The sequence below is a fragment of the Delphinus delphis genome, chromosome X, assembly GCF_949987515.2.
Source record: "Delphinus delphis chromosome X, mDelDel1.2, whole genome shotgun sequence".
Taxonomy (NCBI): Eukaryota; Metazoa; Chordata; class Mammalia; order Artiodactyla; family Delphinidae; genus Delphinus; species Delphinus delphis.
Window position 1 is genome coordinate 86,663,535 of NC_082704.1, and position 15,116 is coordinate 86,678,650.

The window sequence follows — 15,116 nt, forward strand, 5'->3', positions numbered from 1 at the left end:
CTTCGGGGCCGCGGAAGAGAGCACAGCAAAAGGGGTGCGGAGGGCAAAGCGGGGAGATTCCCACACAGAGAATCGGTGCCGACCGGCACTCACCAGCCCGAGAGGCTTGTCTGCTCACCCGCCTGGGCGGGCGGGGCCTGGAGTTGAGGCTCGGGCTTCAGTCGGAGCGCAGGGAGAGGACTGGGGTTGGCGGCGTGAACAGAGCCTGAAGGGGTTAGTGCACCACGGCTAGCCAAGAGGAAGTCCGGGAAAAGGTCTGGAGCTGCCGAAGAAGCAAGAGACTTTTTCTTCCCTCTTTGTTTCCTGGTGCGTGAGGAGAGGGGATTAAGAGCGCTGCTTAAAGGAGCTCCAGAGACGGGCGCGAGCCGCGGCTAAAAGCACGGACCCCAGAGAGGGGCAGGAGACGCTAAGGCTGCTGCTGCCGCCAGCAAAAAGCCTGTGTGCGAGCACAGGTCACTATCCACACCCCCCTTCCGGGGAGTCTGTGCAGCCCGCCACTACCAGGTTCCCGGGATCCAGGAACAACTTCCCCGGGAGAACGCACGCCGGCCTCTGACGCCGCAGGCTCGCCCAGCACTCTGTGCCCCTCCCTCCCCCCGGCCCGAGTATGCCAGAGCACCCGAATCAGCAGCTCCTTTAACCCCGTCCTTTCTGAGTGGAAAACAGACGCCCTCCGGCGACCTATACGCAGAGGCGGGACCAAATCCAAAGCTGAGCCCCTGGGAGCTGTGAGAACAAACAAGAGAAAGGGAAATCTCTCCCAGCAGCCTCAGAAGCAGCGGATTAAAGCTCCACAATCAACTTGATGATTGAGGAGATGGACTTTGAGAGCAACATTTATGATTTTTTCCCCTTTTCCTCTTTTTGTGAGTGTGTATGTGTATGCTTCTGTATGAGATTTTGTCTGTATAGCTTTGCTTCCACCATTTGTCCTAAGGATCTACCCGTCCATTTTTTGTTGTTTTTAATTTTTTTTAATAATTATTTTTTACTTTAATAACTTTATATTTTACTTTATTTTATTTTACTTTCTCTTCTTTCTTTATTTTTTCCTTCCTTCCCTCCTTCCTTCCTTCCTCCCACCGTCCCTCCCTCCCTCCCTCCTTTCTTTCTTTCCTTCTTTCCTTCCTTTCTTCTTTCTTTCTTCCTTCCTTCCTCCCTTCCTTCCTTTCTTTCTTCCTACTTCTACTAATTCTTCCTCTCTACTTTTTCTCCCTTTTACTCTGAGCCTTGTGGATGAAAGGCTCTTGGTGCTGCAGCCAGGAATCAGTGCTGTGCCTCTCAGGTGGGAGAGCCAACTTCAGGACACTGGCCAACAAGAGACCTCCCAGCTCCACATAATATCAAATGGAGAAAATCTCCCAGAGATCTCCATCTCAACGGCAGCACAAGCTTCACTCAAGGATCAGCAAGCTACAGTGCTGGACACCTTATGCCAAACAACTAGCAAAAGAGGAACATAACCCCACCCATTAGCAGAGAGGCTGCCTAAAATCATAATAAGTCCAGAGACACCCCAAAACACACCACCAGACGTGGACCTGCCCACCAGAGAGACAAGATCCAGCCTCATCCACCAGAACACAGGCACTAGTCCCCTCCACCAGGAAGCCTACACAACCCACTGAACCAACCTTAGCCACTGGGGACAGGCACCAAAAACAACGGGAACTACGAACCTGCAGCCTGCAAAAAGGAGACCCCAAACACAGTACGATAAGCAAAATGAGAAAACAGAAAAACACACAGCAGATGAAGGAGCAAGATAAAAACCCACCAGACCTAACAAATGAAGAGGAAATAGGCAGTCTACCTGAAAAAGAATTCAGAATAATGATAGTAAAGATGATCCAAAATCTTGGAAATAGAATGGAAAAAATGCAAGAAACATTTAACAAGGACCTCGAAGAAGTAAAGATGAAAAAAACAACGATGAACAAGACAATAAATGAAATGAAAAATACTCTAGATGGGATCAATAGCAGAATAACTGTGGCAGATGAATGGATAAGTGACCTGGAAGATAAAATAGTGGAAATAACTACTGCAGACCATAATAAAGAAAAAAGAATGAAAAGAACTGAGGACAGTCTCAGAGACCTCTGGGACAACATTAAACACACCAACATTCGAAATATAGGGGTTCCAGAAGAAGAAGAGAAAAAGAAAGGGACTGAGAAAATATTTGAAGAGATTATATTTGAAAACTTCCCTAATATGGGAAAGGAAATAGTTAAGTCCAGGAAGTGCAGAGAGTCCCATACAGGATAAATCCAAGGAGGAATATGCCAAGACACATGTTAATCAAACTGTCAAAAATTAAATACAAAGAAAGCATATTAAAAGCAGCAAGGGAAACACAACACATAACACACAAGGGAATCCTCATAAGGTTAACAGCTGATCTTTTAGCAGAAACTCTGCAAACCAGAAGGGAGTGGCAGGACATATTTAAAGTGATGAAGGAGAAAAACCTGCAACCAAGATTACACTACCCAGCAAGGATCTCATTCAGATTTGATGGAGAAATTAAAACCTTAACAGACAAGCAAAAGCTGAGAGAGTTCAGCACCACAAAACCAGCTTTAGAACAAATGCTAAAGGAACTTCTCTAGGCAAGAACCACAGGAGAAGGAAAAGACCTACAATAACGAACCCAAAACAATTTAGAAAATGGTAATAGGAACATACATATCGATAATTACCTTAAATGTAAATGGACTAAATGCTCCCGCCAAAAGACACAGATTGGCTGAATGGATACAAAAGCAAGACCCTTATATATGCTGTCTACAAGAGACCCACTTCAGACCTAGAGACACATACAGACTGAAAGTAAGGGGATGGAAAAAGATATTCCATGCAAATGGAAACCAAAAGAAAGCTGGAGTAGCAATTCTCATATCAGACAAAATATACTTTAAAATAAAGACTATGAGAAGAGACAAAGAAGGACACTACATAATGATCAAGGGATCGATCCAAGAAGAAGATATAACAATTGTAAATATTTATGCACCTCAATACATAAGGCAAATACTAAGAGCCATAAAAGGGGAAATCGACAGTAACACATTCATAGTAGGGGACTTTAACACCCCACTTTCACCAATGGACAGATGATCCAAAATGAAACTAAGTAAGGAAACACAAGCTTTAAATGATACATTAAACAAGATGGACTTAATTGATATTTATAGGACACTCCATCCAAAAACAGAATACACATTTTTCTCAAGTGCTCATGGAACATTCTCCAGGATAGATCATATCTTGGGTAACAAATGAAGCCTTGGTAAATTTAAGAAAATTGAAATTGTATCAAGCATCTTTTCCGACCACAACGCTATGAGACTAGATATCAATTACAGGAAAAGATCTGTAAAAAATACAAACACATGGAGGCTAAACAATACACTACTTAATAACGAAGTGATCACTGAAGAAATCAAAGAGGAAATCAAAAAATACCTAGAAACAAATGACAGTGGAGACACGATGGCCCAAAACCTACAGGATTCAGCAAAAGCAGTTCTAAGAGGTAAGTTTATAGCAATACAAGCCCACCTTAAGAAACAGGAAACATCTCGAATAAACAACCTCACTGGGCTTCCCTGGTGGCGCAGTGGTTGAGGGTCTGCCTGCCGATGCAGGGGACACGGGTTCATGCCCCAGTCTGGGAGGATCCCACATGCCGCGGAGCGGCTGGGCCAGTGAGCCATGGCCACTGAGCCTGCGCGTCTGGAGCCTGTGCTCCACAACGGGAGAGGCCACAACAGTGAGAGGCCCGCGTACCGCAAAAAAAAAAAAAAAAAGAGAGAGAGAAAAACAACAACTATATACCAACAAGTTAAAAAACATTTTGTCCATGAAATGAATGCATCTTTTAAAAAATAACTTACCACAGCGAATTTGAGAAGAAGTTAAAAGCTTAAATAAAAAGCTATTACTACTAAAGAAATAGAAGCAGTGGCTAAAGTGTTCCCACAAAGAAAACACAAGACTCTGATGGTTTTATAAGCAGATTCTAGTTTTATTCATCCCAGTTTTATGCAAACCTTTAAAGACAATAGAAAAAGAAGCAACAGTCCTAATTCATGCTATTAGTCTGTCCAGCAAGAAATAAGAAAAACAAAGACATAACAAAAGAAAATTTTAGGTCCATTTCACTCATGCCTATAGATGTTTTGAAAAAATTGTCAATTAAATCAATCCTAGAAGAAGAGAAAGCACCACAACCAAGTTGGATTTGTCGCAGGTTGTGTAAAAATGGTTCATCATTAGAAAACCTTTCAATGTAAGTCACTACTATGTGATATCAACTCACATTTTAGTCCTAACTCTTATCACCCTGCTATGGGAACTTTGTTCTTCAGTAGATCTGACACACTTGCTGTAACTTGTCTATGCCCTCTGATTCTCCTTTGCCCAGAAGGCTTTCTCCTAGTTCTTATACTTGCCCACCTGTCACACTTTTCCTGTGACGCTTTCCGGTTCCCTCAACCAGAAGCCTGCTCTCCTTTTTCTGAGTACCTACATTACATTAAATACCAATCTGCATCCCCTTATGTATCTAAAACTTTGGACTTGAATCCTATAACCAATCTATTTAAAACAGAAACACCTCCTCCAATAATATTACCCCTTTACCCTTCTTTATTTTTCTCCAAAGCACTTAGCTTCTTTTTATCACACTATATATGAACTGTATTTATTGTCAGTCTCCCCACTGCCCTCCATTAGAACATAAACTACATGAGCGAAGGGATTATCTGTTTTGTTCACCTGTTTTCCCCAGCACTTAGAACAGTGCCTGGCACCACAGAGGCCCTGCACACATACTTATTGAACCCATTTTAACTACTTAATCTTCATTACCTCAGAGTATAACCAGAAGTAGGTGGTCTCCAGGTATCTCTTGAATAAACAAATATGAAGCGTAACTGAGATTGATGATTATACACTTCTCCACACCCCATCTCTCTACTTCATCCCCAAAGAAGACAGACTCTGAAATGTATTTTTAGGGACATTCACTTAGGTCACTGTTCAAGTTGGCCAACTTCTGAGTAGGAAGATAATTATACACAAAGCCAGGCAGAGGCACTCCTTTTAATGTCAGTCCTGGGTCTCTCCATTTTACATACTCTTCTGTCCCTACCTGCAGTAAAAGGAGGCTGAGGCTGCCTTCCACTTGGTAGAGCCAGTGGAAGGGGATGGGAATGTGGTCATGGAGTAGGCTAATGGGATCTTTATCGACTCAGGAACATGCTAGAGTGGTTTAAGGTGGTTCTGCTTTAGGCCTTAAGGAGGATAAAAAACGTTCTCTGATCTTCTTCAGCTTGTCTTCTCAGCACCAGTCTACCTCCCACAGTGGGAATGAGATGATCTAGAGTGCCACCAATAGGTTTTTTGGAAAAGGAGTCCAGGAGTTGGCCTGTCTCTACCAAGGCCTCAAACTCAATGAGCAAGGGGAATCTTCAAGCTTCAGTTTATGGTTTCTCTCACTGTACCAGAAACTCCTTAAAAATTTTACATAAAATTTTGTGGGTATTTTCCTGGAGAATTGATTTGGGCTTCAAGATTCTGGCCAAATTATCTTTGCCTAAGACACAGACAGCAAGTTCAAAAGTTTGCAAGCATATTTATCTCTGAATTAAATAGGAAACAAACCACTGTTCAGATAAAGATAAAAAATAAAAGTTAATACTTCTTACTTAAAGGAATTCAGCTAATTTTTTTGGCATGGGAAATGATATATATTATAAGTGTACAGTATTAAACAGAAATTTCAACTATATTAATTATAATATATTATAATTAGTACTATATTAGTACTTGTAGTTGAGACCTGTTGCAAATGCAGAAAGAAAATCTATTCTTAACTTTAAAATTACTGAGCTGCTGTCTTAGTCTGCTTGGGCTGTGTTATGGACTGAATGTTTGTGTCCTCTCAAAATTCATATGTTGAAGCTCTAATCCCCCAATGTGATGGCATTTGGAGGTGGGGACTTTTGGAGGTAATTAGATTTAGATGAGGTCATGAGGGAGGGGCCCTCACGATGGGATTAGTGTCCTTATAAGAAGAGATCTCTCTCTTTCTCTCCATGCAGGCAGGCACCAAGGAAAGGCCACATGAGCACATGGCAAGAAGGCGGCTGACTACAAGTAGGAAGCAGGCTTTCACCAGTAAGAACTGCAGAACTCTTGGCACACTGCAAGTCCATCCAAATCCCTGCACTAACAGACTTGACCAAACTCTAGCATGGCTTCTACTAGCACAAGGCTTTGTCCCTAGAATGACCCCAGGTCCCCATTAAAATGCCTGCCTGAGGAAGCTCAACTCTGCAGGAAATTTTACTATTTGTTCTAGCCAACATCTGATGACAGGCCACTGACCTCCCTGTCTTAAAGCATTTACTAAAAAGGGCTTACAATTGTGACTGTATCTCTTACTAATGAGAAGTGTCCTTCTCAAGGACCTGAGATCCATTCCTATGAAATGTAATTATTAGGAAGGATAGGGCCTCTGTTTACCAGTCTCTGTGGGAGGATAAGATCCTAACTTCTAAAATTGCCAGCTAGGGCCTTCCCTGGTGGCGCAGTGGTTGAGAGTCCGCCTGCCGATGCAGGGGACACAGGTTCATGCCCCGGTCCGGGAGGATCCCACATGCCGCGGAGCGGCTGGGCCCGTGAGACATGGCCGCTGAGCCTGCGCGTCTGGAGCCTGTGCTCCGCAATGGGACAGGCCACAACAGTGAGAGGCCCGCATACCGCAATAAATAAATAAATAAATAAAATTGCCAGCTAACACGACTGACCTAATCTTATTTACACAGACCAACTTTGTAATTTTTCACTTCTCTGACTCTACTGAGTCCCTGCTCTCCCCGCTCCCTCATTCTTCCTTAAATGGCTTAAGTCACCTCTGCACAAATCAGAATGGAGCTCAGCTCCTTCCCCCGTCAGTAATTACTGAACAAAAATCTGTTTTCACTGCTTTAACCAATGTCCAGCTGTATTTATCTCTGACACCAGACACTGGATCTGTGGGTACCTTGATCTTGGACTTCCCAGCCTCCAGAACTGTGAGAAATAAATTTCTGTTGTTTAAGCCACCCAGTCTATGGTATCTTGTTACAATGGGCTGAACAGACCAAGACTGGCTGCCATAACAAAATAATACAGACTGGGTAGCTTAAACAACAGAAACTTATTTCTCACAGTTCTAGAGGCTGGGAAGTACAAAATCAAGGTGCCATTGTGGTTGGCTTCTGGTGATACCTCTCTTCTTGTCCTGCAGATGGTTGCCTTCTTGAATTATCCTCACATGGTCTTTCCTGGGTGGGTGCATGGCAAGCTTTCTGATGCCTCTTCATATAAGGACACTAATCCTATCAGATCAAGGCCCCATTGTCATGACCTCATTTAATCTTAATTACTTCCTTACAGGCCCCATCTCCAAACAGAACCACACTGGGAGTTAGGGTTTCAACATATGAATTTGGAGGTGATTGCAGGGTGGGGTGTGGTGGGGAACCACAAACATTCAGTCCATAACTGCTGCCAATGCTGAGGAATTAAATGTGATTTACTACTCTACATATTTTATCTAGACACCTCAGTTCTCGTAGTTCACTGGGTGAAATTAATCCTATAACTAAAGAGTTCTATAGTATAAAATTATTTGGACTATCATTATGATCTACAAAGGAGAAACTTAGGATTTACATTGCTGTACTTACTTTCTCAACAATTCCTGAAAGCTCTTCAAAACAAAAAGTGACAATAAAAAACTTGAAGCTTAGTACCATAATAATTTTGTAAAAGTTACTAGTTCTCAAAGTGCCCAAAATCACAAACACGAAAGGTGAAGTTTTTAAACTACTTTTTCACAAGAATCACTTATGAAATGAGCTTAGTTTAGGTCATATTTCTAACTACAATCCTTGAAAGGTAGTGGATATACTCTCAAAAATCAAAGAAACATTTCAGGAGTTGGAATTCACCTGATATAGCTAATAAACTAAGGTAAGTATTATTTTCCTAACAGAAAATAAAAGTGAACATCTTATTCTTTCACTGAGCAGTTATGCAAATTTTTCATTAAAATTCACCTCCACAGTTAAACTTCCATAGTGATAACCTAAGATGAAATAATGGCATTTGTTAGTTTTAATGGAAATCTGGTCTGGGTAGAAGTTCAAAATAAGACTCAGGAGTATAAGGAGCACTATACAGGCACCAGGCACCATTCTAAGTGCTTTATAATCTTTCACTCAATCCTCATAAAAACCCCTATGAAGGTTGTATACTATAATTATCTCTATTTTACAGATGAGAAAATTGAGGCACCCAGAGGGTAAATAACTTACCCAAGGTCACATAGTAAATGCTTGAGCTGAGTCTCAGACCTAGGCAGTCTGGCTCCTAAGTATATTCTCTTGGCTGCTTCCTCATATTCAACCATATTCAAACAGAAGCCAATGTTTACTAGGTGAATAAATCAATGGAATAGAATTCAAAAACAGACTTATGTGTATATTGACAAAGGTGCAAAGGCAGTTCAATAGAGAAAGGATAATCTTTTCAACAAATGGTGCTGGAACAATTAGACATCTATATGTAAAAAATAAAATAAAGAATCTCCCATACCTTGTATCATATTTAACAATTAACTCAAAATGGATCATAGAACCTAAACATAAAACCAAAAAGTCTAAAACTTCTAGAAGAAAACAGAGGAGAAAACGTTTGTAATCTTGGTTAGGCAAAGATTTCCTAGATGTGAAGCCAAAAACATGATCCATAAAAGAAAAAATTGAAAATTGGACTTTTATCTAAATTTTGAAAACTTTTGTTCTTCAAAAGACACTATTAAGGGACTTCCCTGGCGGTCCAGTGGTTAAGACTCCGAGTTTCCACTGCAGGGGGTGTGGGTTCGATCCCTGGTTGGGGAGCTAAGATCCTGCACGCTGTGTAGCAAAAAAACAATAAACAAAATGTGAATCTTTTTTTAAAAAAAAAAGACACTATTAAGAGAAGACAAGTCATTATTTGGGAAAAAAATATTTGCAAGACACACATGACAAGGGACTTGTATTCAGGATATATAAAAAACTCTCAAAACTCAATAATAAGAAAACAAATAACCCAGTAAAAAAAAAATGACCAAAAGGTTTTAATAAACACTTCACCAAAGAAAATATACAGATGGCAAATAAGTACATGGAAAAATGCTCCACAAATAATTAGTCATTAGGGAAATGCAAATTAAGCCACAATGAAATACCACTACACTCCTATTAGAATGGCTAAAAATTTTTTAAAAACTGACCATACCAAGTGCTGGTGAGGATGCAGAGAAACTGGATTTCTCATACATTACTGGCGGGAATGCAAAATAGCACAGCTGCTTTGGAAAAGGGTTTGGCACTTTCTTATAAAGTTTAATATACAATTTCCATATGACTCAGAAATCCTACTCCTAGGTATTCACTCAAGTGAAATGAAAGCTTATGTTTATTCAAAAACCTGTATGCAAATGTTTATGGTAGTTTTATTCATAATTACCAGAATTTGTAAACAACCTAAATGTCCTTCAACTGGTGAATGGATAAACAAATGTGGTAAATCCATAAAATGGACTACTACTCAGCAATAAAAAGGAACTCCTGATACATGCAACAACATGGATGAATCTTAAATGTGTCATGCTAAGTGAAAGAAGCCAGACTCAAAAGGTTACCTACTACATGATTCCATTTATAGGACATTCTCAAAAAGATAAAACTATAGGGATAAAAAACAGATCAGAGGGTGGAGGCAGAGTTGACTACAAAGGAGCATGAGGAAATTTGTGGGGGATGATGGTACTGTTCTATATCTTGATTATGGTGATAGTTACATGACTGTATTTGTCTGTCAAAACTCATAGAACTGTACACTTCAAAAGGGTAAATTTTACATTATGTAAATTACACTTCAATTAAAATAACCAATTATTTAAAACTTAAACATTGTTAAGTCAGTTTCAAGGCAACATAGCTATGTAGCTGAAAGGTAATTTCATGAGTGAAAATAACAAATACCAGTACCTTGATCTTATATACATTGATGACAAGAGAAGGTGAAGTATTATATTTATATAACACACCATGTTGCTAAATATATAACCACAAAATAGAATTCATATCATCTAATTGATTTTTAATCTAATTTTACATCCTATCCCATTCTCTCTGTTCATTCAGATGTGCCTGAATGCTTCTACTGATGCTTACCTCTTCTCTTAAGATGCTCAAAGAATTAAAGAACTGGAAGGGATCTTAGGAAATTGAGGGCTGGAAAAGCTAAATGACTTGACCAGTGAGATATAGTACAGGGCAGAATGCAAATTAAAACCCCAATCCCATACACTTTCCACTCCATGCACTTTTCCCCTTTTCCCACTTTATATGAGTGAAGAAATTGGAACCCCCATACACTGCTGGTGAAAATGTAAATGGTGCAGACACTTTGAAAAACAGTTAGGCAGATTCTCACAAAGTTAACCACAGAGTTACTATACGACCCAGGAATTCCACTCCTAAGTATATATCGAAGAGAAATTAAAACATATGTCTACACAAAAGCTTGTACACAAATATTCATAGCAGCATTATTTGTAATGGCCAAAAAGTGGAAACAAGCCAAATGTCCATCAACTAATGAATGGATAAACAAAACGGACAGTAAAATAAAATTTATTTATAAATAAAATGAAATAAAATATCTACTCTGTTAATATCATTCAGCAATAAAAAGGAATAAACTACTGATATATGCTATAATATGAATGAATCTCAAAAACACACTAAGTGAAAGTAACAAAAGACCACATATTGTATGATTCCACTGATAAATGTCCTAAATAAGCAAATCTATAGAGATAGAAAGTAAAACTGTAGTTTCTAGGGGCTAGGAGGAGTGAGGAGTAACTACTTATGGATCTGGGTTTCTTTTGTGAGGGATAAAAAAGTTCTAAAATTAGATCATAGTGATAGTAACATAACCCTGTGGACTTGCTGAAACTATTGAATTGTACACTTTAAATTAGTAAACTGTATGGCATATGAATTTATCTCAATAAAGCTATTTTAAAATGAATAAACAAAGAACTAGTTACTTCCTTTAAGCAGCAACAACTTTATGTAAAGGATTTAAAACATGTCGACAAGTTTGACACTTCTCCCATCAAGAGGTCCCCTCCCCTTGGACACAGGTGGACATCTGTGATTGCCTCAACCAACAAAATATAGCAGAAGTAATGCTACATCACTTAAGAGGCTAGTTAGAAAAAGCCATGCAGCTTCTGCCAGTCTCTCTTAGGACACTTGCCCTGGGAACCCAGCCATCACGCTGTGGGGAAGCCCAGGCTACAGGAAGAGGCCTCTGGCCCTTAGCCCCAGCTGAGCTTCCAGCCAAAAGCCAGCATCAACTTGCCAGCCAGCTCTGTGATTAAGTCATATTGAAAGCAGATCCTCCAACCCCCAGTCAAGCTGCTGCAGCTGATGCCAGATAAAGCAAAGAGCCAACCTAGCTAAGCCCTACACAAATTGCAGAGTTGTGAGCAAAATAAGTACTTGCCATTATTCTATGCCATTAAGTTTTGGGGTGGTTTGGTATGCAACAATGGATAACTAGAATACCTCACGTACTTAAAAGGCTAAAAACAGCATCTAGCCCCCTACTCAATGCAGACACTTCTTCCTAGTAGGTCTCCATCCTACCTCTGCCTGAATGTTTTGACCAACATGGAGATCAGTTCTTCACAAAGCCACCCTTTCCACTGAAGAACAACTCTGGGAATTATGATCTGCCTTATACTAAGACTGGTTCTGTCCTGCCCAATCTCTGGCCCAAGTTCTATCCTCAGAGGTGACCAGTACTGTCTAACCCTCAGGACAGGCCTTTACCTTATTAAACAGTAGAGAAATTTTTACCAGGTTTGATTTTATAACTGAGGAACCTGAATGGACACAGATGTGTTGTCCATACTCAAAATCACAATTTTCATACCTATGCCATCATTTCTATTGTCTAGAAAGAGTATTGGTATGAATAACTAGAAGATGAAAGCTACTTTTCTATACTACTCATCTTCCCGTGATACTTAAATATTTCCTGTTTTAACTCAAAAAAGCCAGTCAGCTCTTCAAGGGCAGGGAAAATAATTCTTATAATTTTGAGTTTTCCTTGGTGTTTGAGAACATATATATTGAATAATTTGCTTAGTTATGGGAGGCAGCATACAGATAACAAGGATAAAAGCATTTCCTTCCAAATGATTTAAACACAGATCTTACAATCCAAAAATATTTCTCATCATGGCAATGTAGTAATTGTACAATAAGCTTTTTTTTCCAAGTCAGCAATAGAAAATGAGCTTCTTACACTGTTGATTACAGTATACCAGTTGTCATGACAACACTGAGTCCCCAAACATTCTTTCTAATTGAGACAATTTCTTCTAGCTTCAGTCCCCTAAGACTGACCCAATTACACAAGTCAAAACCCAAAACCCAGAGGGTGCCTCTCAATAAAGATACTCTGATGACACAACCTAAGGAAAAATCTAAACACCACTTTTCCAAGTTGCAAGGAAACTTTTCAGGCAATGCACTTTTCTTTTTCTTTTTGTACTTTCTTTTTTACAGCTAAGTCTTACAAGTTGAATGGTAATTGTCTGATATAACTTTAAAATTGTTTATGTTATAGTCCATGATCACATTAGAGACCTAAACTTTTAATACAAACCATTCTGTTAATATACATCCAACGTATCTCATTTATGTTCTCTGGGCTGCATTTGCATCCCATTCTTTTTAAGGTACAATTAAAATCTTCTAGGAGCAAGCAAGACCATGCTAAACTCAGTAAAAGTATCACTGGACTAATACAGAACATTTGCACACTACCCATACTGACCTCATGAGAGGTAAGGAGCTAGAAAAAAATCTTTAAAATCACATAAAATTTAGCAGGCTATCATAAATTAGAGGTACCCTAGAGTGAATTCTTAGTAATTCCAGAAGAAAAAGAAAAAATTCCCAAAAGAAAAAGCAATGTTGGGAAATGTGGTATCTCCACTGTCTCAAAATGTAAGCTGGTAATTCTTTCTCTAATAGTCCAGGAGAATTTTTAAAGGGGTTGTTTTCAGACAGAAAATATAGTATTTTCCACTGTTACATTATAAAATGCTTCTATCAAGTATGGATAAAAGAGAATTAATAAACAGATCATGCAACCCTGTGAAACAGGGGCAGAAAGATGGGGCTGAGGAGTCTGTAAAAAGCGTCCAATTTTTAAAATCTGACACTTGGAGAACCAAGTTTATGTGAATACATTCTGCTGGGGACTGGAAATCATGTAGGATGGTCTATGAAATCAAAACATTAGTAAGACATTTACTATAAAGTAGTCATGGATACAGATATGTTTATTAAGCAAGGAGTTAACTGTTCATAACACTCATTTAAAAGTCTTTATTTTCTTTTGGATGAGAAAAATAATTGATGGATCAAAGTATTTTACTAAACACAAATGGAGAACTATGTAGAAAGAGGAAGCATTATGAAATTTATGACTAAGTGCGCTTTGTGTAAGACTAGTGGACGTGTTCAAAGCTTTTTCGTTTCTGGCTATATAGAAAAGTAAAACTAAGGGCATTTTCATTCATGAAAGCAACAGTAAAATATTGCCTGGCTTATGCTGGTTATTTTCATCTTACGGTCTTAACACACATTCCAAGGCTGATTCCATTTTCATTATTCCTTTCGGGTAAGTGGAAGAGGAGGTCATACAAAGCTGTAGGTCAAACGGTCCACTTCGTCATTGAGAAAATTCAGCAGTGGAATATATCAGGAGGCACCAAAGAGATTTACTGGCTAGGGCAGACAAAAGAGAAAACAACCACAGAAAGAACACAAGCCGCGAAAGAGATGAGATCAGTTCCATGTGTAACTCGAGGACTGGACAAAACCCCGCTCGGAGCTGCGAGTGAAACGAGATGTGAGATTTGGGGCATTTCGGGTTCTCCTTCCTTCCCTGGAGTCCATCCTTGGACCGGAGGGCAGGGTGCACAGAGAAGGGAAAGCCCGAAGTGTCCATCTGCCTGGACAATGAGCTCTAGGGCCCCTTCCAGCGCCGCACCGCCCTCCGTGGAGCCCTCTCTGACGCTGAATTTCACTGCTCCCCCAAAAGTCATTCACTCCGACTTCAACTACTCGCGGGAGAGAGCGAGCGCGCAAGAGCGTTAGCTGCTGGGTCCGCCCCCTCAGCGCTGCCCGGCCGCTGGGGACCCTTGCCGAGCGGGCTCGGGAAGGCTGAGACCAGCCACTACGTGACGTTGGTTACCTTCTCGCGCTGGTCCCAGCTGTACTGCTTCGGCCGCTCCTCCTCGCCCTCCGGCTGCGACTCCTTCTCAGCCTTCCGCGTCTTGGAGAAGAAGCAGCCCATGGTCCCGGCCCGCGGGGTCCCACTAGCCACTACTCCTCGCCGGCGCGCTGGCTCAGGCACCTCCTGGAGTTGTGGCGTGAACCCCGGGGTCCCGGGTCCCGCAGCACTCCGGACACCGCCCCGCGGAACCGGCAAACCGCCCGCAGCCTCGGTTCGCCGGCCAGGCCCAAAACCCCTTCTCTTTTTCCTCTCAGTCGCCTTGACGACCCACCGCAGCCAATGACCGCTCAGCGCCCTGGGAGCCAATCCAAGTCCCGCGAGCAGCCCTGCGCGGCCTATGAAGAGAGGCCGACTTACGCACACAGCCAATCCACGCCCGGCTCCTGCGCCAGCCCCCAGGGGCGGGCCCGGTCGGCCCAGATGCACTCACCGCCACCACCACCCCCAACCCTGCCCCGCCCCTCCTAGGACTCAGCGGGGCTGTCCCGCTGCAGGGAGTGCAACCTCGGCAGACAGGTCGTTTTGCCCTAGGTTCTCAGTTTCCAAGCTCCGTAGTTGAACATTAGACTTAAGTTTTGTGGTGCAATTGGGAGGGAACAGGAATTCCTGCTGACGCAGGAAGGGCCATGAAATTCGCATGCCTCACTCTTCGTCACCCATTCCCCGACCCCACGTCT

At 41.2% G+C, this 15,116-nt stretch overlaps 1 protein-coding gene across 1 annotated transcript in view; it reads right to left on the bottom strand.

Moving 5' to 3' along the window:
* Positions 1 to 14,670, bottom strand: part of RP2 (RP2 activator of ARL3 GTPase) — a 44,179-nt gene extending 29,509 nt beyond the window's left edge. Inside the window, exon 1 of the mRNA XM_060001799.1 lies at positions 14,398 to 14,670. Coding sequence (XP_059857782.1) covers positions 14,398 to 14,499 — 102 coding nt within the window. The 5' untranslated portion in view covers positions 14,500 to 14,670. The remainder of the gene's footprint in view (positions 1 to 14,397) is intronic.
* Between the last annotated feature and the right edge of the window lie 446 nt (positions 14,671 to 15,116).